General features: G+C 41.3%; 1 protein-coding gene across 4 annotated transcripts; it reads right to left on the minus strand.

Annotated features, from left to right (window-relative positions):
• Positions 1-769: 769 nt before the first annotated feature.
• Positions 770-27,494, minus strand: LOC121451793 (lysine-specific demethylase 4D-like). Of its 4 annotated transcripts, XM_041657555.1 has the most exons (3): positions 27,479-27,494; positions 27,121-27,322; positions 770-3,059 (listed from the first exon to the last, which is right to left on the minus strand). In XM_041657555.1, the coding sequence occupies exon 3, from the start codon at positions 2,767-2,769 to the stop codon at positions 1,366-1,368; it is 1,404 nt and encodes a 467-aa protein (XP_041513489.1). In that variant the 5' UTR covers positions 2,770-3,059; positions 27,121-27,322; positions 27,479-27,494; the 3' UTR covers positions 770-1,365. The 4 variants fall into 4 exon arrangements, 2 of the variants coding, with proteins under 2 accessions (XP_041513489.1, XP_041513488.1); XM_041657554.1 differs by lacking the exon at positions 27,479-27,494 and having other exon boundaries at positions 27,121-27,379; XR_005974754.1 differs by lacking the exons at positions 770-3,059; positions 27,479-27,494 and adding an exon at positions 12,611-12,746 and having other exon boundaries at positions 27,121-27,379.
• Positions 27,495-27,497: the final 3 nt, after the last annotated feature.

The following is a 27,497-nucleotide window of genomic DNA, read 5'->3' on the forward strand; positions in this document are numbered from 1 at the left end:
TTCTATCTGCAGAACCAGCGAGGGCTAGAGCCCGACATGGACCTTGGACCCGTGGTTTCAACCTTCCTCATGCCATGACCCTGTAGTACACTTCCCCAGGTTGTGGGGACCCCAGCCATAAAACCATTTTCTTTGCTACTTCATAACTGTAATGAATGCTACTGTTATGATTGAGATTGTAAATATCTGATATGTGACCCCTCTGAAAAACACTGGCTTGGAGATTGTTCTTCTGGGAATAGAGCGAAGCTCATTTGTGCTCAGGCCTAGGAGAAAGAAGCAGAGCACATGGTGGTGTCTCATGACATCCACGTGAATTTGCCTCACAATGAAATGAGATGGCACTGGACCAATGAGATGGTTAAGTGGACAAGGATGCTTGCCACCAAGATTTTTTCAACTGAGTGGAATCCCTAAGACCCACATGGGACATGGGGAGAACCAACACCAACAACTATCTTCTGACATCCACACTTTCACCCTGGCTCACACACTTCCAAACATACAACACACACTGAACACACGAGTATATGAATATGTGGATAGGCTTGGGTGCAAATGGGAAGTGTGCTATGTGAGAAACACACAGAACATGTGAGCTGCAGAATGACTTATTCTTCCAGACTAGACATGATTATGGCTGTCTGGAAACAGAAAAAGTGTCCTCATCCCAAAGATCCCACTGCCTGAAACTACAATGTTAAAAATCAAGTCTAATTCAACAATTTGGCTGCTTTGCCTTTATTTGTGAACACTGGGTAAGATACATTCTTTATACACCAACTTTGAGAAGTCATCTGTGACTCTCAAATGGCAGGTGTGTGTGGACGCGCACGTGTGTGTGTGTGTGTGTGTGTGTGTGTGTGTGTGAGAGAGAGAGAGAGAGAGAGAGAGAGAGAGAGAGAGAGAGAGAGAGAGAGACTACTAATCTAGTGGTAAAATGACATTTTCAAGAAATGGAAGAGAGGGAGAGAAACTTGAATTTTCAGCTTCCTCTACACTTGGCCCAGAGGACGGGAGGTCAGTGTTGAGCAGCCTGAGCTGCACTTAGCTCTCAGAAACAGGAAGTGACTGGCCAATGAAACCTCACTGGAAGCGGGGGAGTTACCAGTATCCAGAGGCTTGCCACGTTCTGGAAAGAGGAAGGTGCTCAAGCAGCTCTTTCCAGCGTGGCCACTGTCCTACCAACTCTATCAGAACTCTGAGGCGTTGGTCTTAGACAGCTTCCTGAGTGCGGGGCAGTAAGCTGTAAGGCAGGACATCCGTTTAGGGGTCAGAGATCAATGCACCTTCAGAAGCTGTCACAGGATGCAGTGTGGCTGACCTCACAGGTACAGGTCAGGCTATCAAAACTCAGTTCTTAGACTATGTCAGAAGCTCTGTGTCTGCTCTGCCTGCTGGCTGGCGCCTCTTGACTGGAGCCTCATTGGTGGACTCCTGCACTCCTAGTTCACAATGGCGTCGACCAAGACCACATCTTCCAGTTGACTTGTAGTGACGAGAAGAAGATGGACCCAGGGTAGGTGGTGGGACAGGGGCTCGATCAGGCTTCTGGACCTCACCAACTGCGGCATCTGACGGTTGCCTGTAGATGCAAGCAATCTTACTGCCAGTGGCTCTAGGCAGAAGAGAGTGTGAGACCTGGTGAAGCTGGAGGTGCCTCTGTCCCTGAGGTTTTCTTGGTGCTTTGGTCACCCGCCTGTTGGTGAGCTCCTGACTGGCAGAACCAGTCTCTGTATGGTCCACAACTGCCTGATCTTGGCCACGTTTCCACAGCTCATATCGCTCAGGCTGCAGGATCCGCACAAAGACATCCATGGAGAAGCTCACCCTGGCCTCCCCACAGCTGCACTGAGTCGCCACCTTCCCATAGTCGATCCACCTCGGGGTGGCGAAATTGATGGCCTCTGCGCAGTTGAAGCCGTGATTGAAGCCAGCGTGGTAGCCATAGGGAAAGGTGACCATGAACTCCCCAGCCTCCTGGGTCATGCGTGCAAACGGGATGCCATTCTCCTTGAGCACAGTGGGGGAGATGAGTGCCACCTTGTGCCTCATGAAGGCCTGGCAGCCCTGGGAGCTGCCCGGGAACAGCTGTCTGGCCAGGTGCTCCAGGCGCCGGCCATGCTCGGGGGGCACCGCATACCACGTCTTGGGCTGCCCAAAGTGCAGGTAGTTGATGCTGTACAGGTCCATGTCCTCCGTATGCCACGCGAAGGAGGTCTTCCACATGCCAAAGTACAGGTAGGGCGTGTTGACGCCCTCAATCACAATGCCGCATTCTTGTTCTAACAGGTCCTGAATTGTTCCCAGGTGTCCCACGTTCCAGTTTTGAGTTTTCCCATCAAACAGGGAGCCGCTGACATCTGCACCGTAAATTGGTGACTCGTAGAGGCGATTCTTCCAGTATTTTCTCTCCAAATCTTCAAAATTCAGGTGTAGCGGGGTCCGGTATTTTTTGCTGTTGGCCAGGTCACGGTACTGTCTCACTGTCATGGCTTTCTTCTTCTTGTGATATTGAGTGAAGACACCTGCGCGGCCAGACACCACTTGCTGCAGGGGAGTGCCTATTACCATGTCACTGACGTCCTCATAGGACTGCCGGGCTTTCCATTCTTTGGGCGGAATGACTTTGGCCAGTCCAGCTCGGTGTGCCCCCTGGGATTCCATGTAAGCGATGTATTTGTCAAAATCATTAAACTCTTCTTTGCTGGGACGAAATATCATTATGCTGCAGCTCGGATTCTGAGCACAACTGGACTTAGACTTCATAGCTTCAATTTGAACAGCAAACTCTAATATACACACAGGATTGAGGGGGCAAGATTCTTTTAAACAATGAATTACTGTGGGTAAGCTGCAGCAAAACTCCACTTGGCTTCTGAGACTGTGCCAGGAGCAGCCTGCCTTAGGCGTGCTGACACACTAAGAGCCGGCGCTCCAGGCGGCGTCAGCTCACTCCACCCTCTGAGGGGTCGCAACCTCTGCCGTGTTCCTCTTGTTGTCTACGGGATTGCTGGTGCAGCAGAATGTTGTCCTCGGGGAAGTGAGTAAAACAAACTCTGCAGGAATAAAGTTTGAGATGTTTAGTAAAGGCCCCGGGAAACTGAAAGGAAGCACTCAATTTCCCAGCCATTCAGAAGCTGGCCCTTTGCGCTCTGCCAGTACAGTGCTGATGAAGGTGTGGCTGGGAAGCAGATCGTGGGCGATTCTCGTCCCCACCCAGGGAAATGATGCAGTCAGTCTACACATCTCTGTGACAGTGTTTCTAGAACTGAACATGGGCGTGTGCTATGTATGATCCAATCATACAGTTGCAGAAAATGCTCATGCCTAGACAGTGAGTGCTGGTAATACTGTTTCTGATGAGCACTCTCTGCAAACAGCAAACTCCCACTGACTTTGGAGAGGACCCTGTTAGAAGTCTGTACAACAGAAGTCACCAAGCAGGAAGATGAGTGCTTTATATGGAACCAATGTTCTAAAGCTGATTTCAGGATTTTCTAATCGAAAAGGATGCCTATTACATGATCCATCCATGTAAGATTGGGATGAAACAAAGAAATTTATGTTCAAAGTCAGTCTGCATAGTCCGCAGAGTGAGAAATAGAGATGGTTGCGGGTGAGAGCTTAAGGTGGGATCTGCAGCTGCCAATCTGCTCTGACCCCACATGCTGCCTACCGCCTACCAGAATAGCTAGCTCATTGTGACCAGTTCTCCAGCTTGGAGATCGTTTTTTAAAAAAAATATTTATTTATTTACTTATTATGTATACAATATTCTGTCTGCATGTATGCAGGCCAGAAGAGGGCACCAGACCTCATTACAGATGGTTGTGAGCCACCATGTGGTTGCCGGGAATTGAACTCAGGACCTTTGGAAGAGCAGGCAATGCTCTTAACCGCTGAGCCATCTCTCCAGGCCCCCAGCTTGGAGATCTTACAAATGTCTCTCCACTCACTAAAATGGTTCAGGAAATAAACACCAAAGCCAAGGAAATGGGGATAATTGGGTTAGAAGGAAAAGAGTGATTAAAATGAATCAAACAATTAAAATGAAAATCTAGGGAATTCGAATTTGAAGAGCTTGTTAAGAAAAAGGTAAGCTGGACAGTGGTGGCGCATGTCTTTCATCCCAGCACTCGGGAAGCAGAGGCAGGTGGAGCTCTGTGAGTTCAAAACCAGCTTGGTCTACAAGAACTAGTCCCAGGACAGGCTCCAAAGCTACAGAGAAACCCTGCCTTGAAAAAAAAAAAAGAAAGAAAGAAAAGAAAAGAAAAAGGAAAAGAAAAGAAAAAAGTAAATACGGGTTATGAGTTTCCTTAACTAACATTGTTTGATTTGATGGTCACGAAGATGTTTTGTACACCTGGTTTTCCACAGACCAATGCAGGATGCAGAGCTACGAGTAAGAGCTGTCCAAATGTCTGAGAAAAGCAAGTGGTGGAGCTCAGTCAGGCCAGAGTTTCTCCGTGGTTGTATAGCAGAGAGAGGGTCAGAGAGTGTTGGTGTCCAGATGGAAGTCGAAGCACATGATAGATCACTTCATCTCTTCTATATAAGAAGAAAGTGAGAACACGGAGGCAGTCCAGGAGAAGGAGACACTATCTCATTCTCGGGCTATTCCCCATCAGGTCAAGCATTTCTGCCACAGTCCTGGGAAAGGAGAGGTGCAGAACATGAGATTCTGAAAATGGTTTCTAAACTAACCACATTGTTTTGTATCTGTCTTGAGGTCTCCCCTAGTTTTTACTTTGCGTTGTTACTGTTTCTTTCCTCTCCCACTCTCACCCCCCAAACCCTTCTTCACTCTTCTCTTCTACCCCTTCCTAACCCCATCTTCCTTCTTTCTCAACGGAATACTCTTCTCCTCTCCTGCAGCTCTCTTTAGGAATTATCACCTTGACCTAAATCGGCTGTGACCGCTGTTGTAAAAGTTTCATATCCTTCCAGCTCATAGCTGCTCTGTGGAGCTGACCCTGCCAGCATTCCTGCTTTCTGAAGACTGTGATGTGGAGATGCTAAGAAACCCATTAGCTCGTGTCCTCAGTTTCAAGTTCCTTCCCGTCCTGTTGTCTTCCACCCAGTATACTAGGAGCGTCACCGTGTGTCATATTTCTCGCGGATCTTAGGAATTTATTGTAGGCCCTTGGAATACTTTTATTAGAGATAGAATTAAACGAGGCCCCTTGGCCCACAGCATCCTGCTCCTTCCTCTTGGTTGCAGCCTGTCTCTCCTGCTATCCTCCCAGAAGCGGCTACTCCTTTCCTGAGCTGGTCTCTGCACCTCAACTCCTTACCTCTCTAACTCCCGTTCATCTCAGGACTTCAATCAGTTAAGCAAACACTATCACCATTTTCTTTATTAAGGTACGAGTCATCAGCCTCTTTCATGGGCAATGTCATTTCCCTTTCACCTTTCTCCATATTACAATGTGTCAAAACTTCAAAGTTTGCATTCAAGAGTTTGGCCTCCCCCACCAGATGGCGCTCTAGGGGCTACACCTTATTCATGTGGGCGTTTTGTGGACTACCTCTCCTTTCTCCTACTCCTTGACCTCCGGGCACTATCCCTCTTCTCTGGATTTCCTTTTGCTCCTCGGATTTTCTTTCTCTCCTCTGACCCCTCTCCACACACACACTCAACCACCACGCACCACAAAAGGGCAATCTTTTCTCAAAGCTCAACTCTCATTCTTCTCAACTTTCTTCCTGCCGTGCTGTTGGCATTGGTTGGCGCTGGTCTGTCTGTCCCTTTTGTGTAACTCATTGCCACAGGCCCCTTACTAGTCACACTCTCACCTTGCTTCTCCTCCTTCCACTGAGGCCCTGAGGACAGGTGAGTCACTTCCCCTGAGACTCATTCTGGCGGATGTCTTCATTTACACCAAAGGTAACACGGCTGTGCTATCACCGCTGACTATTTCACCTCATTTTCCAGATGTCAAAGGCATCAACAGAGTCTACTTTGAGACCGAGACCAGCTTCACCCTCAGGAAATTTTTTTGTGCTCTTACCCTCCCCACAAGGAAGCTCGGGATGCCTCCTACTTTGCTCTCCTGCTGACAGCACTCCCCAAGTCAGTTCAACCAGACTTGATGGTTAACTACTACCAACACTCCATGCAGGCATCACGTGACAATCTCCCACCTACTACCCATCCCCCATGCATCATGTGACAATCTCTCACCTACTACCCATACTCCAGGCATCATGTGACAATCTCCCACCTACTACCCATACTCCATGCATCATGTGACAATCTCCCACCTACTACCCATACTCCATGCATCATGTGACAATCTCCCACCTACTACCCATCCCCCATGCATCATGTGACAATCTCCCACCTACTACCCATACTCCATGCATCATGTGACCATCTCCCACCTACTACCCATACTCCATGCATCATGTGACAATCTCCCACCTACTACCCATCCCCCATGCATCATGTGACCATCTCTCACCTACTACCCATCCCCCATGCATCATGTGACAATCTCTCACCTACTACCCATCCCCCATGCATCATGTGACAATCTCCCACCTACTACCCATACTCCATGCATCATGTGACAATCTCCCATCTTACTCCAAAGTTTTCATCTTAAAAGTCATCTATGTGACTAGAGATTGTTCCATGGGTAAAGTCCTTGCTGTGCAAACAGAATCGTGATCCTCTGTACCCATGCACAAGTCAGACATGGTGCTTTGTCTACAACCCTAGAGCTGAGGAGGGGCAGAGACACGCAGGTGGTGGGAGGGCTAGTCTAATCTAAACAACCAACTCTGGGTCAGTGAGAGACTCTCTCTCAAAAAACAAGATGGAGAGACAGCTGAGATGAACTTCTGACCTTCCACATAGGCACATAAGAACAAGTGCACACTCATATGTGTGCGCTCACATGTGCACACCCAGGCATTCAACAGACATACATGCACGCACACACACACACACACACACACACACAATTCAAAGATTTTATAAATTACTTTGATATATATACATACATATACACACAATCAGTTTTAAATTTATAGGCAAATATTTCATCAGTCTGAAAACATGGTCTGAAAAGGTGAGGTAATTTGAAAGGAGACTTAAATACCACACTGAGGATCTTTTCTCTAAGATATAATTAAAATGTTTGGTAGTAACACGAGTACCAATATCTAACTGAATTTTGAATTGAATATGCTTTAAGCTAGGCTTGTAGAGTTTTCTAAACTACATTTATGAGGGTTCTAGAAAGAGTAAGGCAATGTGTCCCTGTATATAGTCTTAAAATTCTGTATATCCCAAGGCAATAATCTGCTTTTGCAAGTTTAGTCTATGCTCACGAAAGAATTGCCTAGAATCTGCCAACGATAGTTACAGCAATCCTTCGGTACCAAATCTAAAATGGTCCCCTTTACAATGAACCTGGCCTCTGGCTTCTCTGAAGTAGAGCCCACAGGACCAGTAGAGAACACCTGTCACAGCAAACTATCTGGTCCATGCAGTCATGGTTACAGTCTTCACCAAAGAGACTGGATGGTTCTGACACCTGAAGGAAAGTATTTTATTTCATCCGTGTTAAAAACATAATTGACATCTTAACTTTAGGATTTCTGGAAATTAAAAAGTCATTTCTCCACATTTTTTGAAACAATGCCTTCAGTCAGCCAGATTGCTCAGAGGGCAAGGCACCTGCTGCACAGACCTGTGCTCCATCTCCAGGACCCACCTGGTGAAGGGGAGAGCCCAAAGTTGTCCCCTAGTCGCCACACATGCACACTATGGCAATCTTCCCTGGAACCCTCCACACTAAATAAACTTAAGTAAAAAACAATGGTGCCTACATTGTGGTGGGGGTGGGTGGATGGGTGTTTTAAAGGAGAGAAGATAGAAAATGAAGTATTGATAACCTGTTCTGCTACAGTCATAGCACTGATTGTAGGAGGAAAACCTTTGTCTTTCATGTTCTTTACTTGTCCCACATCTATTGCTTTAAATGGGATTACTGGATTGCTGGTACTATGCCTCAGATAGTAGCCACCGTTTCTTTAGACAGCATCACCTTTCTTGACCGTCTACTTATTCCATAGCTGAAAACGTTATGTAGAAATGAATGACTCATCTCTTCTCTCACTGGACAGTTATTTATTCACAATCCACAATTATTACCAATCACAAGCAAATATTAAACTCAGTTCCAAGTACCTGAAACAGCATATCCAGTAAAATATTGAAGCTCCCCAGGGCACATATTTGTCAATGAAATGACATCCTTGTAGCATTATTTTTAAGATTTTTAGCACATAGTGCCAAAGCTTTTCTGTAAGAAATGATTATTCCCCAATGTTGCAAATTTTTTTTGCAAATTTATTTTTTAAGTCTTTCACTACTTGGTGAAATGTAACAAGTTATAATTTATGTTTCTTGGATCACCCTGGAGATAAAAACTTTTCACTAATGTTGACCTTTGGATCTCATCTTATTACCTCATTCTTTTGTCCATTTTTTGCTAACAGTGGTGCTAGCAGACCTATTTATATGAACATTTTACATATAACTTAAACATGCTCACTTTACGGCCTTTGTTAGATGTATTAACAGTTCTGCCTATTTGGCATATTTCTTATATTTCTTTAATTCCAATGAAGTTAAAATAATGAGTGTATATTTAATATTTTATATTGTATATACTGCCCCATGTAAACACATGGAAGCATTGCCTTAATTTTTTTCTTTTTATGTGATACTAATTCTCTCCTGGGGCTTAATCCTTAAGACTGTTTTGTGGGTCCTGGTATAGCTGACTCTGTGTTCTTTATGGATGAGCCATCTGTGCTGCTGTAGTGGTTTCATTTAGTCTGGCTCTCCCCTTTGCTCCAGAGGAGATTCTCTCCCAATGTCCTTAAACTTGACTAGCCTGACAACCCAGGTTATCTTAATGAAGTTTTCGAGTTTCTTCTCTGATGACTTGGCCTGCTTTCCTCCTCTGGGAAGAAAAGCTAACTGACGCAGGAATGCCTGTGGGCTGAGCCCTGGGATATCTGCTAATTGACGCAGGAGTGCCTGTGGGCTGAGCCCTGGGATGTCTTTTTATTTCTCCCAGTTCTCTAGTTTTCTTTAATTGCTATACTGCATCTTCTGAGATTTTTTTCTTATCTTCTTATAGTTTTCTTTTGTTGAACTTTTGATTTGCAATAGGTCATTCCTGTCGTCTTGGTTTTTATTGCTTCTGTGAATTCCCTTTTCATATTGATCTTGCTTTGCAGACACGTTTATCTCTTAAAAACGCTAAAATATCAATGGTTTATAGAGTTTTGCTCCTTGATACAGTCTCTTTGAAGAGGGTGCTTGTATCTTGGTTTTGGTTTCTTACATGCATATTTAAATCGTTATCAAGGCTGATCTCCAAAATATACAAAGAACTCAAGAAACTAGATATCCAGATAGCAAATAATCCAATTTTTAAAATGGGGTACAGATCTAAAAAGAGATTTCTCAACAGAGGAATCTCTAATGGCCGAAAGGCACTTACGAAACTGCTCAACATCCTTAGCCATCAGGGAAATGCAAGTCAAAATGACTTTGAGATACCCTCTTACACCAGTCAGAATGGCTAAGATCAAAAACACTAATGATAGCGTACGCTGGAGAGGATGCAGAGTAAGGGGAACACTCCTCCATTGCTGGCGGGAGTGCAAACTTTTACAGCCACTTTGGAAATCAGTATGGCAGTTTCTCAAAAAACTGGGAGTTAATCTACCTCAAGACCCAGCAATACCACTCTTAAGCCTTCACACAAAGGATGCAGATCCATATACCACAAAGACATTTGCTCAACTATGTTCATAGCAGCATTATTCATAATAGCTGGAACCTAGAAACAACCTAGATGCCCCTCAACCAAAGAATGGATAAAGAAAATGTGGTACATTGGTACAATGGAGTACTACTCAGCAATAAAAAAAAAAAACCAATGACATCTTGAAACTTGCAGGCAAATGGGTAGAACTAGAAAAAAGCATCCTGAGTGAGGTAACCCAGACACAGAATGAAAAACATGGTATGTACTCACTCATAAGTGGATATTAGACATAAAACAAATAATAACCAGCCTATAGTTCACAACCCCAGAGAAGTTAGGTAACAAAGAGAACCCTAAGGGAGACTACATGGCTTCCCCACTGCAAGGAAAAGTAAACAAGATCTCCTTAGTAAATTGACAGTATGGGGGAGAGGAAGGGGGTAGAAGGTGGGGAGAGGTGAAGGGCAGTGGGAGGAGAACATTTAGATTTTAGAAGATCAAGTTGGGAAAATGACAGAGAGGGAGAGCAAAGGAAGCAATACCTTGAAAGAGAACCATGGTGGGGTTAGCTAGAAACCAGGCACTAGGAAAACTCCCAGGAAACCACAAGGATGACCCAGCTGAGAATCTAAGTAATAGTGGAGAAGGCACCTTAACTGCCCTTTCCCTGCAATCAGATTGATAACTACCTTATCATTATAGAACATTCAACAAGCAGATGCAGATGGAAGCAGATGGAGAGATTCATAGCTAAGCACTGGCCAAATTCCTGGAGTCGTTACAGAGGGAGGAGCGATATGAGCAAAGGGGCAAAAACCATGATGGGGATACCCATAGAAACAGCTAACCCCTCTGAATGTGGGTGGCAGTTATGTGGCATGGGTAGTTTGTGGGGCCACTAGCAATGGAACCAATATTTATCCCTTGTGCATGATCTGGCTCTTTGGTGCCTATTTCCTATGGAAGGCTACCTTGCTCAGTCTAGAGATATAGGGAGGAGGGCCTTGGTCCTGCCTCAAGTGATGTGACAGACTTTGTTGACTCCCCGTGGGAGGCCTCATTCTCTCTGAAGAGTGGATGGGGGTGGGGTGGGGGGAATGTGGGTGAAGCAGGAGGACTGGAGGGAGAGGGGACTGGGATTGGTATGTAAAATAAGATTTAAAAAAAAAAAAAGTATTCTGAAAAAAAAAAAGTCGTCCTCAAACACCTCGCAGTCCTTGGTTAGTTCCAGGGCAGGAAAGCTGCCTGGAAACTTGGGGGCACGTGGACTCATTCCCAACAGTTCTTGCCTGCTTGTTTCCTCTAGGCTGACCATATTCAGCAATGAAGGGTCTCCCAACTTCTCTCCTGGAGGCAACAGGTCTAGCATCTTCCATTATCTGACTTGTAGAAATTCCCCTAACTTTGCATACTCCAGTTCAGAAACTAGCTTTTCTCCTGCGTAGAACATAAGCTGTAGCCTTCTGCTCTGACTGACAATGTCCTAGATCGCAGAGAAAAAGTCTCATTTTTAGAGGTGCCTTCTACAATGGCATAGTAATGCCCTCAGGTCCTGTAAAGAGAGCTGTGTTGCTTGACTCTCCTGATAATTGAGGTGAGGACTCTTCCGTAGGATTTTTTACAAATCAGCATGTATTTCTCCATCTCATTTCAAATGTCCACATGTTGTCACTATTGGCTATCTTATCTGTTTTATGTTTTAGTTCCTTTGTAAATTTGTCAAAATATAAATCCTGTTATTGTCAGTTCGAGGTGGTTCGGTATAATAAAAAAAAAATGATGGCACTTAAATTCCTGTCTTCATGGCTCCCCAACCCAGATGCACTGATGTATGCGTCTCTGTCCATAAACCTTGGTGATCCATCCCTCATAAGTTGCCAGGAAAGGGAAAGGGGAAAGGTGGCTGGCTCTTCCCATATGCTTGTGCCCCTGAACGCCACTTTTTCTGCTGCCATTCAAGTCAAGAATGTACAGGAAGTATGGGTAAAAGACATATACATAGCAGGAAGAATCAGTAGAGGTTATATCGTGACATAAATCCTGAAGACAAGGAACTGGCCTTTAAATTCAGCAGTGTAAGCGTCACATTATGACTTCAGTGTAACCTATGATAAGCTGGGCATGGTATTACTAACTTCATCTTAGTTACTTTCTGGGGCATGCGAACTGAGGTGCTAACAGTTGTACCAACTACAAAGATCCCTCCTTACAAAGATACAGCACTCAATGAAGAAATTACTTTGAATTATAAATTTTAGATACACTCCCCAAATGAGTCTGCAAATCTTATACAACACAATCTCCCTTTACCTTAAACTACAGTGAATTTTACAGCCTCCAACTGAGATAACCCTCATCCATACATATCCTTTCCTTCATTCCTGTTCCCAGAAGCCAATTTCTTGTGTAGTTTAGCTATTTCTTCTGCTTTTCTTGTGCTTTTCAACTTTTCAATTTTAGTTATTATGAACACATACAATAAAAGCTTTAAGATCTACTTTGTGATGTATTTTCCCAACTCACATAGATTATTCCTTCCCCCTCTTAGCTCTATCAAACTTTCAGGTTAAAGTACTGAATCTTCAGCACATAAAATTAGCCACAGCTGATTTGTGCATTGAACAATGACGTCACTACTGCTTGTTTATAAAAATTTAATATTTTCTCCTTTCTTTGTTTTATACACACTCATTCTGATTCATTTCTAGAAATTTAAATCAAAATGCACAAAGAAAACTTGTTACTGAAGCAAATTTCTCTCTTCCTGGAGGCCCATGTTTGCTTGAAGCTGACACTTCCATCCTCTGCATCCAGGGATTACCACTCCACTGGCAGATCCCTCAGGCTCCTTCTTTGTGTGCACACTTGCTTCAACAGGGGTCATCCACGGAGTCACGTCCTGAGAGACTCATTAGAGATGAAGGATCTCCAGAAAAGGTTTGAAACCTGCATCCGGGAAGAATACCCAACAATCTGTACTGGGTATTCATAAATTCTTCTCTTACCAAAGGCACCAAAGATGCTGAGCAAAAGTCATTTTCCACTAGAATTCATGTCGTCATTGCCTCTGCAAACCTACCCCATCTATCACAAAGATATGTGGCAAAATGCATCTAGAAGGTCTTGCTAAGTCAATGTCTACCATCTTTGCGGCAATAGATGCAGTGTATGGAATTCCAGACTCAGCTCTAGTCAGGCAGGGATCGTGTCAAAAGTTTCTTAACTATTAAACAAGAACTTTAAAGTTATTGGGCAGCTATAAATAACACTCCTGTTTGCTAGAGTTTGGATATGTAAAAATATCTTTGCTCTATGCTCTTGCTTTCCTTTCAGAATTCTGAAGGCATTTTATTGACTTCTCAAAATACAAAACCAACCGGTAATCCTTTTATAAATTCTGTTCCAATCCTCTGCTCACTTTTAGAATGTTCCTCTGGTCATTTTCTGCTCTAGGCATGCCTTACACAAATTATGGAATTATTATGTTCTGCTTTGCTGTGAAACAAAAGCCTTGTCATTTCTTTCATGTGCTCTCTCCCACTCCGTTTCTCCTTTTCATCTTCGCCTAAGCCATCATTTGGACCCCACACCTCATGACTGAGCCCCTAATTTTATTACCTGTCTCTTTTCAACATCTTGTTTTTTTGTTATTAGCCAATCTCCTATCATTTTCCAGTTCGTGAATGCTCACTGTAGATAATTGCTGCAGGCTTTCTCTTCTCTTTGAGAGATTGGTTTGCTTTTGGGTTTCATTTGCTCTCTGCGCTGCATTTTTTCTCTGGTTTCCCTGTATCAAGTTTAAGAAGCAGGCACCAAGTAACTGCTGTGTTTGCTATGAGTGCTCTAGTAAAACCTAGTCATTTCCTTTAGAGACGGGGACACTGGAGATATCTAAAGGTGAGTCTAATGAAAAGACTTGAAATTTATACTTTTTTTGAGACAGGGCAGGGTCTGTTTACATAGCCCTGGCTGACCTAGAACTCAGAAATCCACACACCTCTGCCTCCCAAGTACTGGGGTTAAAGGTGTACCACCATGCTTAGCTAAACATTCTTAAATTAGTAACTGGGGCCAGGAATTTGTGCTATTCAAGAGTTTTTTGTTTGGAGTTTTTGTTTTGTTTTCTTTCAAGACAGGGTTTCTCTGGATGTCCTGGAACTTGCTCTGTAGATGAGGTTGGTCTCAAACTCAAAAGATCCACCTGCTTCTGCCTCCCAAGTGTTAGGAATAAAAGCATGTGCCATCATGCCCAGCTACACATAACTGGAGCACAAGAGTTTGTGGTGTCTGAGGGGCTTTTTGTTTGTCTTGTTTTGTTTTGGAGACAGGATTTCTCTGTGTAGCCCTGGCTGTCCTGGAATTTTCTCTGTACACAAGGCTGGCTTCAAACCCAGAGATCCACCTGGCTCTACCTCCTGAGTGCTGGGTTTAGAGGCATGCACCATCATGCACAGATTTTTTTAATGGAAATACACACACACACACACACACACACACACACACGTGTAGTAGTTGAGGTTATAATCTCAACATTCCAAAAGAGGCAAGAGGACCATGATATTGAGGGTAACTCAGGCTAAGTGGTGAGTTCCAGGACAGGCAGGGCTACACTGTGGAGCCTTTTCTGAAACAAATAGAAATCAGATAATCTATTACAAAATCCTACAATCCAGCTTGTAAGAATTGATAACTTCACCTTTTGCATTTGCTTCAGGCATTTTTTTATATTGAGACAGAATTTACACATTTAAACATACACTTCAATGCTGGGCAGCTGATGTGTTTTTACATGTAGTGCTATACAATAACCCCTGTAAATTAATTGTAAGACATGTCTATCACCCAAAAAGTATGTGTTTCCATCTTCAATCATTGCCCATTCCCACCCACAACAAAGCAACTCTTCTCAATTTGCCTACTCCTGATACTTAATGTAAGCAAAATCTAGAATATGTGGTCTTTTGTGCCTGGCTTCTTCCACACAGCAAATTCTTGAATTTGTGTTACATTACATACCAATATTTTGCTTCTTTTTATGACCAAATAATATTTTGCAGTGTACAGATAGTTATCCATTCACGTTTGACATAAATCTGGGTTGTTCTCACTCTGAGGCTACTAACAATGCTGTTATGAACATTCTTGGACAGTTCTGTCTTGATACCTAAAATTGTTGGACCAATCAACAGCTCTATTTAATATTTTGAAAAGTTGTTACACTGTTTTCCAGAAACGGTATTTTTTCTTCCACCAATTATGAGGATGTCAATTATGCAGACCGCCTCTCCAAGAGTGCAGACAGCTTCTCTAAGAGTTACTGTCTTCTCTTTCAGAGAAATTCCAGGAGTGATCATCCTGGTTTTAACATTCACTGTTAAAAACTGTTTTAACAGTAACTCAATAGTGCCTACTGAGGATCTTATCAAAAGCTTCCTGACCATTCTGCATGCTTTTGGAGAAATATCTGTTCAAACCTTTTGCTTTATTTTATTCCTGAATTGAAAGAGGTCTTCTTTATTGTGAGATGTTTTTTAAAATGCACACGTTTGGATATTTTCATTTGGGTTGGTGTTTTGAGACAGGGCCTGGCAATGTGGCTGTCTGCCAGCTGCTGGGAATACAGGAATGTGCTACAATGACCAGCACAATCTGACAATTTAATCAAGTCCAATCTACCAATGTTCTGTATTGTAGCCTGCCGTTGGTGCTGTGTCTGAGGCACTCATTACTGCCCAGTATGCGGTTATGAAGCATCTGCTGTACTGTCTACTAAGGTTTTGTTGTTTTGGTTGGTCTTTTAAAGTCTATGGTCTCAATTGAAATTGATTTTTGTGTAGGAATCAAAATTCATTCTTTTGTACTTGGATATCCAGTTGTTCTGGCACCATTTTGTTTTTTTAAGATTATTGGTTTTTCTCCTTGAATTGTCCTGACAGTTTTGTTGGCAGTCTGACTGGAAGGGCTTTTTGGGACCTGTGTTCCACTACATCTCTGCACACCTGTGTCAGTGTCACCAACAGAACAGGTCATTTTGCTTTCTCCTTTCCTCCAGGTGCACTTGCTAGGCAGCTTTTTGGATTGTTGACAATTTGATTGATTCACCTTATTATTGTTGACTTACTAATATTTCCCAAGTTTCATTTCTGTGAATTATGACAGATTTTTTAAGTCAGTTGTCCAGTAGCAAACACCTTACTTCTAAGCCACAAACTCCATTAAAATTATAAGCCACACATATTTTGAAAAAAAATAAATGCAATTAAATTTTTTCCATTATTAATTACTCCCTTTTATGTCTTGTTTAAGAGATCTGTCTTCTTGAGACCACAATGTACCTTTTTATATATTTATTTTTCCCAATGACAATTAGAAGAGAAAATACAGCTGGAAGTAAATTTGGACAGCAATAGCCAATAGAAGACAATCCAGAATCTGAAATTCTCTCTACATGGTCAGATGCTAATACAATTAATTGTAACTTTGAGGTTTAAAATATAGCATAAATGACTGAGATTTCATTAAAGAGCACTTTTCCACTGTAAGAAATTGTTGCTTCTCTCATGGGCTTCTTTCTAGTTTTCTGATGTCTCTGTTCTTCGGTTCCTATGTAGATATACAGAAATCAAAAACCTGAAGCTAATATCCACTAATGAGGACATATAATGTTTGCCTTTCTGAACCCGGGACACTTCACTTATTATTTTTCAGTTCTCACCATTTTCCTGCCGATTACTTAACTCCATTTTTCTTTATGGTTGAAATCCCATTGTGCATATGTCCCGCATTCTTATTCTTAATTCATCTATTGATGAACATGTCGACTGATTTGTTTTCCTAGCAATTCCTTTATCTAGCAGCCATGAACAAGATGAACAATTATCTTTTTTGTAGGATATTCCATCTTTTTGGTGTCTAGAGATGGACTAGCTGTCATGTGGAAGCTCTATTTTTATGTTTCTGAGGGAAAATCATGCTGATTTCCATAGTACCTGTATCAGTTTGTCCTCCCATCATGGTGAATGAGGCCCCTCTTTCTCCAAATGCTCGCCAGTATCTGTCATTTTCTTGATAGCTAGCATGACAGGGGTAAGATGGAATCTGAGTGGCTTTAATTTGCATTTCCCAGATGACCAAGTACTTCTGTTGTGTGCTCTGGCAAAAATTTGCTCCCATTCTGTATGCAGTTCACTAATTTTGCTGTAGAGAACCCTTTCAGTTTCTCAAGTCCCATTTGCTGCTAATTGCCTCTATTTCCTGAGCTACTGTTTCCTATTCAGAAACTCATTACCTATTATTACTTATTTTTTTCTAGTCTTCTTAGTTTCTGGGGTCTTTGCATTGAAATCCTCTTACAGCTGATTTCTATGGATGATGCGAGAGAAGGGTTTATTTCACTCTTCTGCATGTGGAAACCAGTTTTCCCAACACTTTGCTGAAGATACTGTCTTTTCTCCAATGACTAGTTCAGCACTTTAGTCAAAAAATCAGGGGGCTTAGCAGTATGGATTTATGTCAAAGGTTTTTGTTGTTTCTTTCCTGGATCCACTGGTTTACATGTCCATTTTTGTGCTGGCACTTTCTTTTCCTTTCTCCTTCCCCCATCCACAGTAATACACTGTGTTTAGGGAGAACAAATGTGCATTTTTGGTTGTAATATTTTCTTTTGCTTTGTTTTTATAGGTACCATTTCTAAATTTTCCACCCACTCCTTTATTTGTACATACCTATGTGACTACCCTGTTTTAACTTCTATACCATTCGACACTGATAGTTGGCATGCAACTATCTCACCTTCCATACTCATCCCCTTTGTAGAATTTGACTCCATTCGTAGTTACACTTGAGCATTCTTTCCAGAGTAAATTCCTATTCATGTGAACTAGGATTACACCAAAATAACCAAACAAACTGCAGCCAGACTTCATGTTCGTTAACTGAGCATTCTTGCCTATTACACAATCTTGACATACAGCAATCATATTTTAAGCATGAAGATAATGTATCTGTTTCCTTATATTCTATGATGCCTTAGGATTTGGTGTGTGTGTGTGTGTGTGTGTGTGTGTGTAATAGAAACTTTTCTCATTATTTCTTGATTTTACTTTCCTTCTTAAATATTTTTATTAGTTCTGTTTTGATTGTTCACTGAGTCTAGAATATTTCATATATATTACCGTATTTTAGCCGGGCGGTGGTGGCACACGCCTTTAATCCCAGCACTTGGGAGGCAGAGGCAGGCGGATCTCTGTGAGTTCGAGACCAGCCTGGTCTACAAGAGCTAGTTCCAGGACAGGCTCCAAAACCACAGAGAAACCCTGTCTCGAAAAACCCAAAAAAAATAAAAATAAATAAATAAATAATATATTACCGTATTTTTATTGCTCATAGTTATTATTCTCCTTTGTTTGGAACTTGACACAAACCAAATTCTTGACAACTAGACACATCCTTTAGTAAAATGTTAAGTGTTGCCTGACTTATTAAAAATTCTATACTCATTGCAGATTGTAGTAAGAGTTGCTTTAGACTTTAATACTATTGTATCCCATAATTTATCGCCTAATCTAAGACCCTTTTAAATATAAAGGGACCCAGAAATGACAGTATAAACCAAATCTTACTGATATATCAAGTTAAAAAGCAACAGAAACACAGAACTGTATTTTCCCAAACTGCAAAATACATTTATCAAGTACTAAAAATACTTTTAAAAAATGACAATAGAGTATGGCTGCAAGTTTTTACAAGTGGCAAAAATTAAAAATATTCAGAATATGTTCTATAAGTACAAAATAATTAAGTGTCAGATGTTAATGACAAAAATACTAGAAATTCCCAAATTCATAAAATTGAAAATATTTTTAAATTAACCCTTAAAAAGAATGAAAAAGTTAAACGAGGAAATCCATTTTACATAAATGAGAATAAAAATACCACCTTTCAAATCTGTGGTATGCTAACAAGTAATATTCAAGAACATTTGAAAATCTTAAATAGTTAAGGCAGGAGGCTAGAAAATTAGATGAACTACGTAGGCAACTATCTGGAAATAAATTTTCAAAAAAAATTTAAAAGAACTAAAAATAATACCAGGAATTGATGAAATACAAAACCAATAAATAACAGAGTACAGAGAAACACAAGCTTTTGAGAATTTTAATATACTTAAAAAAAAACTCCAGTGAGAATGATGAAGAAGAAAAGTAAAAGACACAGATCACTAGCTCTAGTAAGATGGAGGTCAGCGCTGTGAGAGACGTGAAAGTAAAACAAAGAGGAGACAAAATAAAACAAGAGTATGGACAATTTTACACTAACACATTTTTCAAATTAAGGGGATAGATTGCTAGAAAAATATTAACAGACACAAGAGAAAATTAACTATATTCATAACCATCAAAGAAATTGAAGTATCAGCCAAACTCTTAGAAAGAAACTTCCAAACTCAAGATAGCTCTACTGGGGAATTTTACCAACCATTTAAAAAACGCAATTCCAATCTTGGGCAAATTTTTCCAGAGAACAGAAAGTATGCTTCCTAATTTGTATTATGAAACAAATCCTGAGGACATTAGGAGAAAGGAAAACAGTTAATATTCCTTTTGGACACTGACACGAAAATCCTAAATAAAGTATGAACTCACTGACCCTAAGACTATGTGCACTGTGGTCCAGATGGCTTAGTCCATAAATAAATGATTAGGTAAAACCTAAAATAAATCTGTTGAACACATAGTAACATATTAAAAAGAAATCTCAAACGCAGAAGTATTTAGTAAAACTCATCATTCTAAACATGGTGTTTACATTCATAGTGTCGCCGTCAGGCTTTCAGCAGAGGAGCTTCTTTCTGAAGCATCCAGCGGTAACTGCAGACTCGTGACTAGTCAAAGTGCTGAAAATAAATGTCTGTTCAACACTCAGCCCTAAGTGGGACACCTCTATCACCCCCTTAAGGTTCAGAGAACACGGTGGAAGTGGCAGGGAGAACAGAAATGCCTAAGGAAGGGCAGTGTTGGAGAATAATCTTCAGGCAGAAACATGGCCTCTGCACTCTTGAACTCAAAAGCTCTGGTTGCCTGTGCTTGACCTACACAAGACTGGGTTTGTCAACATCCTGCCAGAGAAGAAGGAAGGACTAACAGGACCCCACCCTTTTCTGCAGATCTGTGGTAATTAATGACTTCCAGGGTGAGGGAAGAACAGCCACCAGAAAGATGCCCGTGCTCCTGTAAGCAACCCTAAGGGAACTCACTGAATCACAAAAATAGGGAAATAAGTAGATGTAAAAGTAGAAAAGGGATTAGTTGGGAAGAGGAAGTGGGATCAGTAGGAGGGAAAGACATATGAATATGATCAAAATACATTATATACAAATATAAAATGTCATAATAAAAATCAGGTGTAATATATAATTTTTAATGTATTATTTTTCAGCAATCTCAAATATTAAGAAAATCCCATAAAATACATCATTACAAACCTTCAGCAAAATTACACATAAAAGTAGTAAAAGTCTTATCTTGCAGATCAAGAAAAAAACAGGGACACCTGAGATCACAATCTTTATTCAACATTGTCCTGGAAGTTCTAACCAACACAAGGCAAGGGAAAAGAGAAGGCAGAATGGAAAGAGACTGAAAAAGAAGAAACACATTATCATATTGACAGATGGTATGTGTGTAAAAATATTCAGAGTAAACCACTTGAATTAATAGAAGAATTTGGCAAGTTCTCTAAATTTCAAATAGATATATGCAAAAATCAACTATATTTACATATACCAGTTACAAATGATCCAAGTTTAAGAATGATATCATTGACAATAACATTAGTTATTAATGACACCTAAAGCCAGCAAGAGCTTGTGAGATTTCTGAAGCAGTAATATGAATATACACAGAAAAGCAGTATACTGACATGCTTTAGAAAACAAAGATGATCTAAAGAAATGAGAAGATATACTTTGTGCCTAAATCTAAAGACTGACTCATTATAAACACCACTTTTTAAATTTGCAAATGCAATGTTATTCCAGTTAAAACCTCAAGTGTATAGAACTTGACATTTGGCCCCTGAATATACAAAGGGCAAAGAGATCTTGGAAGAGAGGAAGAGGTAACAAGAATTGTTCAACTAGATGTCAAGATACCACTATTACATTACAGACAAAATGAATGCCTGGCTGTCTAAGAAAGATCTATGAAGCCTTTAGAAGATACCCACAAAGAGTATCAATATGATTTCAAAGAAAAATCATTCTCAACTAAAATATAGCATGCACTTACCAAAAAAAAAAAAAAGATTGATTGAACTCCCCCAAATGGAAGATTTCCATCTATAAAAGTCAGTATCAAATATTTCCAAATGAGATGTCTGAAGTTATATGTACAGTTTAAGAAGCAGCAGTTACTACCTCAAGTGTTAAGAACTCAGAAATCTGTAAGGAAAAGACAATTCAATAGAAGAATCCCTCACAAAGAAGTCAAAGTAGATAATAAACATGAATTAGACATCAAGGAAACACGGTCAAGATGTCAATGACAGGTCACTACCGCACTGCCAGGTCTGATGAAACTGAGATATTGTACAGTATCAGGCATGATGAGATTCCCCAAGGAGAGCTCTCCCCCTGCGGATGTGGTTCATAGGAAATGCACTCTACTCCTCTGCACATTTGCAACAATAGCTGTAGTACTTTTATTTGTAAAGATCACTGTAACAGAAACATAACTGTTAGATTTATAGAGTACATTTTTACAGTCAAATTCCAAACAGCTACACACCACATACATTAAGTGGAAGGGCAAAAGAAAAACAAAAAGATTTGTTTATATAAACATTTAAATCTACATAAGTTCAAAGCTGACAAGATTGACTTTCACTTAGAAATTCATTCATGGGCATTTAGTAAATATATTTGGAGGCTGGAGAGCTGATTCGGTAAGACTGTTTGCTGAACAAACATGGAGACCAAAACCCTAATCCTTGGCTTACACATAAGGAGGTGGTCACGTGCATGAATTTTCTTTCTTACAAAAAAATTTCACCTTTTTTGAGCTATCAGGTTCATAGATGATGGGTTTATTAGATGTAGGGGAATGATTCAACTAGTCGAAATGGAGAGGCATTTGATAACAATTATAACTGGATTGGAGGGGACTAACTAGAATTTTGATGGTATATATAGAGGAGACTGACCATCACATGAGTTTACATTAAGAGACTATCTCCTGAAAGGAATTGTTTTCTCTGGGTCGTGTAAGTCCTGAAATCAAGACTTGGGTAACAGATGAGAAGTGGCCTTTTTCTAGGGATTAGTGCACTAGTAGACTGTCCAATTGTTCATGTCACAGATGCCACAAAAAGACAGACACATATGAAACAAACAACTCTTACACCAGACAGGATTTCTTCCTGGTAAGCTTTATTCATTCATCTGTTCACTCACTTCATTTGGAAAACTCTCACTGGGCAAACGATAAAGTCCTTGTTTTAAATGGCTGGTCTAGACCACTGAGCATGACCTTATGGAACTTACATTCTACATGTTCTGCATGGAGATGGAGCAGCAGTGATTTTAACAATACAAAACCACACACATGCTCTGTAAAAAGAAAAGAAGAGCAGACTATGGGAGACAAGAGTGCAGGACATTAGATGAAAAAAAGAACAGCTACCATCTTAACTGGGATGTCATAGCTGGCTGGTCTCACTTGAGTGAGAAAGACCCTTCATGGACACTAAGAAAAGGCCCTATAGCAGAAGTAACTGTGACTAAGCAAGAAGGTATGCAAGCCAGAAAGGCATAAGCAAGGAACTTTGGAGCCCACTGTAGGAATATTTTGGCTTTTCCAGGGAGGGTATTGGGAAGCCAATGTCCCTCTACTGTCTGTGTGTCCTTTTTCTTCTCAATCTCATTCAAATATTTTTTAATAAATTGCTGAGAACACAATATTGTAATGTTATCATTGAAAACTGAGTATTTTGTGTTTCTTTTAAAAAAAGATCTTATTATGTTTTTAATTTTGTACATCTATGTGTGAGTATGCGTGTGTATGTGTGTGTGTATGCCTACTGAAGCCAGAAAAAGGTGATGGAAGCCCTGGAGCTGGAGTGCCCTGCCAGACACTGATGCTGAGAACTGAACTTGGGTACTCTACAAGAGCAGTAACTGCTCTTAACCCCAGAATCACCTCTCCAGCTTTACTTTCTATAGTGACTAAATCTCTTCTGCAGTTTTTATTCAGTTGTTTGTATTTCTTTTTCACATTATGTGTATCAGTCATAGTGGAGCTAAGTATATGTTAAAGACTTTACAAAACTTACTTTCTAATCTGACATTCAGTTACTGACTTCATTCACATCTCCTAATAACTTACTTATGTAGTCCTGTCTCTCCTGCAACTAACTATGTAGACCAGACTGACCTCAAATTCCAAGATCCTTCAGCCTCTGCTTCCAAGGTGCTGAAATTAAAACACATGTGTTATCCAGACCTAGCTCATGACAAAAATATGTTTAGACAGGGTTCTTGACTCAGTCTCAGATCACTGGGATCACAGGTATGGGTCACCATATCCAGCTTAAATTTAATCTTAAAGATCAAAGTGATTTTTGAATTTATTCTAAAGCCATGTAATGTTCTGCCTTCATCAAACTGTGCTACTAAACAGCAGGTACTATACACTCTGAAATGTCCTTCTGAGGTTTCTTTTATCCCTTTGGAGACCGTTTTCTGTAACCTTTGAAGCTGGAATTCATATATTGTCTCCTCCATGAAAAGTTAATTTTGCAATCATAAGTATTGCATAGAACATATTAGCACACTAAAGCACTACCCTTGCTCTATTAAAAATGAAGGTGCATATAAACCTGGTGTGATCTATAAGACATGAGATGGGACATGTGTCTCTAAGGTTTGGGAACAGGACTGAGTTCCAGGAACTAGAGAGGATAACCTCATCTCTAGTGACACACGAGAAAGTAACCTGTTAGATAAGTCAAGCAAGTAATCTTTCTAGAGAGAATCCTATCTTTCCAAATTCAAAGATCTTCTGTTAGAGGACCTGGAAGATGGTTCTGTTGGTAAAGTGCTTGTTGTACAAGTATGAAGACCTGAGTTTTGATTCCCAACAAAAGCTAGGTGTGGCAGAAAATACCTGTCAGCCCAGGGATGGAAAGGCAAAGACAGGAGGATCTCCAGGGCTTCTGGCTAGTCAATCCAACCAATCCAACAGTGTGAGGTTAGTGAGAGGCTATTTCAAAAGCAAAGGTGAAGCGCAATAGAGGAAGACACCGACATGAACCTCCTACCTTCAGACACACACACATGAACTGCACATCCATGGCATCTTCTACTCTAAAGAAAGAGGATGTAGACGGAGAAGGGAATGTGAAAAATATTGCCAAGGAACAAAGTGAGCAAGCAGGGGATAAGATGATTGTAGGCAGAATGGGGGGGGGGGGGATTACTTTTCTGTGGTAATCAATTTCAAATAAAAGCACAGAGGAGGCTGAGGCGGAGAACTGCCGTGAGGTTACTAAGCTAATCTGGGCTACACTATAAACTAGAGCAGACAGAAAGAGCTTAGTAAGTTTATGATAAATGTGAGATAAGCTGGCAGGGCCACCTCTAAGGGACTTTCTTGATCATATTATTTGAAGTAGGATGGAATCTTCTAGTGGTAGTCAGACAAAAGAAGGCCCAAAGGAAAAGTCTTAGGTTTTGCCTGCTTGTCTTCCATCATGGTATCCAGTTATCTCCCTGTTCTAGGCTGTTGTCCAGTTATCTCCCTGTTCTCGGGTTGTTGTCCAGTTATCTCCCTGTTCTAAGCTGTTGTCCAGTTATCTCCCTGTTCTAGGCTGTTGTCCAGTTAAGCTCCCCTGTTGCTACCATCGCTTGTGACATCAGAATTCAGTTTCTTCAGTCTTCCAATGTGGACTGAAGACCAGTGGCTCTCAAGGAATGCTTCAGGCATTCAGAACCAGAGTGGGACTGTTTCTGAGACTGCATGTAGCCTTGTGGACTGTACGGCTACTCAGTGTGGATACCTATACTGCATCACTAAGTCAATCTAGCAAACTCCCTTTTCATCTATGTTCACTCTGTTAGCGCTGTTCCTCTGGAGAACCCTGGCTCATGCAGACATCTTTCCAACTTCATTTCTTTTTCCTAAGTGTTTTCACTCTTGAATTTAAAAGCTTTATGCTATCATTTTCATAGTATCAGGACCTATAAGTTAATATTTTTTTGGTTTTACCTTTCTTACTAATAATTCCAGACTATTTAAATCAAATGCTTTTAATTTTGTGAACTAATTTTTCTTGTGCTAAACTATAATGGAATCATCAAATGTTTAATTAAAATATCAAAATTTAAATAGACTTGTTGAGAGGTTGATAAAGGCAGATGGAATATAAAAACTGTCACCATCTTGTCATTGAAATTTCATTCCTCTAGTTTATAACATGCATGCCATCCATTCATTCAGCCAGTACTCACTCAGCACCTACTATGTACCACGCATGTTCTATATGCTGAGGACACCAGTGAATAAGCAGGGTTCCTGCTTTTCTGAAATTTAGATTCTAATACTGTTAGACAATATTGGTAACAGACAATATTGATTTGGCCAGCCTGCTTGCTGAGATAGTTCTAAGCACTGTACAGTTATGTAATCACCATAGCAAGAGAAAGAATGACCCCTACTTTTGGACAAGGGATGGAGGGCATGAAAGGGAAAATAATTTGCCCAACTGTACACAGCTAGGGTGGGCAGAACTGGAGTTGAAGCCAGAAGAGTCGTTAGTTGGTCTCAATATTGTGGCTCAGACCAAAAAGATGAAGGTGTATAGGTAATGAAACAAACAGGAAACCTGCTGGTGTTCAGTATTGCGGAAGTACAGAACTGGGTGCTATAAATTTATGCATGGGAGGAATGGGGGCACAGTATGCATGCCAAAGGAAACCCTGCTGAGAAAGCAGCGGTCAGCTAAGACCTGGAAAAATGGCATTACAGCTGTCTTGGGGCAGAGGTGAAGAACACAGTGCAAGATTTTAACAAACACAAGGATGCAGACCTGAACTCAGGAGGCTAAGGCAGGACAGTCAGTGCAGAACACATAGAATTTAGGTTCAAAGTCAGCTTGGCCTACATAGCAAGACCTTACCTCAAAACTCAAAATAAACACTGGGGCCCTACCTTGCTCTGAGAAACAGAAATGTCCAGTTGAGTGTATCTAGGACATGGTGTACCCATGACTGTCTGAAGCCAGGAAGGTAGGCAGGAGATAGACCTGCTCAAAGCAGCCTCAGCATCAAGTAAAGATAAGTGGCTGTTTTATCCTAAGTGCCCAAAACACGATCGTTCTGTGCAAAACCACAGGAAAGTTCACTTGAAGGTAATTACAATCCAAGAGGAAAATGACAGTGGCCTGAATGAGTGTGGCTACAGGGAAATGAACGTCAGGATAATTTTCACACTACTGGATAAGAATGACAAGTGGGCAGGATGTAAAGAGTCAAGGAAGTGGATGTTGGACTTCGGGTTTGAGCCGCTAATATGATGCAGTGTCCTTAGGCTATGTGAGGCTGAGGGAGGTATATGCCTTCTCTAAGAAAAAAGAAGCCTTTCACCGTCTGCTTCACAGGGGAGGGGGGAGGCTGTCTTGTCCAATTCTATTTCTTTATTTAAAAGTTCCAAAGGAAAGATTGGAGGGCACCGAAATGTCCAGTTTTGGGAGAGCCTTCCACTTGGGACAAACTGGAGAACTGAATCCGAATTTATTTATTGAGCATCTACCGTCTCCCAAGATCTCAATGATGGGACACCAAGACAACGCTGGGAAGCCATCTTAATTCCATCCCACGCTCCTCCTGGATGTTAGGCCCACTGTTCTCTAAATGCTCACTGTCGTCAACGCTCATGGCATGTCCCGTTACAGAACACCAATTAATGCATATCTCTCTCTCTCTCTCTCTCTATATATATATATATATATATATTATATATAATTAATATATTTTAATTAATATATATTAATATAAATATATATATTTAACAAGCAATGCGACTATAGCCCCTGCCTATCTATCATCTATCTATCTATCTATCTATCTATCTATCCAAACTGCGACTATAAGCCCTGCCTATTTATCTATCTACCTACCTACCTATCATCTTTATCTTAACAAGCAATGAGACTATAACCCCTGCCTATCTATCTATCTATCTATCTATCTATCTATCATCTTTATCTTAACAAGCAGTGCGACTGTAAGCCTGCCTCCAAGGCTAATGGTTTCGCAGGGAGGTACCTTTGGAAAGCTCGTGGCTGCCCCCGTACTTATTTGCGCGTTCTTCATGTCCACTTAAGTGACAACTCTAGTCCCTAGGCTGCGGGGTCTACAGAGGCAGGAGCCGTTGGGCCAGCTGGCGCGCTCTCCTCAGCTCTCACGCCTGCGAGACGCAGGCCAATCCCCGGCGCCTTCCGTCCTCGCAGCACCGCGGCGAAGGAGTCTGGGAAGGGGTCGGGGAAGGAAAAGACGCGAGAGAGATTAAGTAATTGGCTCTCAAAGACACAACAGGACTTCTACGTTCGGCTCCGAAGCGCAGCTTTCAAACGCCCGCCCCCTGAGCCGCCTTGGCTCCGCCCCTCAACGACGTCACACAAACCTCCTCCCGGGTCTCCGCA

The sequence above is a fragment of the Microtus oregoni genome, unplaced genomic scaffold (assembly GCF_018167655.1).
Source record: "Microtus oregoni isolate MIOR12 unplaced genomic scaffold, Mior012 000008F_ref0000371, whole genome shotgun sequence".
NCBI classification, from domain to species: domain Eukaryota; kingdom Metazoa; phylum Chordata; class Mammalia; order Rodentia; family Cricetidae; genus Microtus; species Microtus oregoni.

Excerpts from the sequence above, each read along its gene's own strand:
- LOC121451793 (XM_041657555.1), bottom strand. The coding sequence starts at position 2,769 with ATGAAGTCTAAGTCCAGTTGTGCTCAGAATCCGAGCTGCAGCATAATG.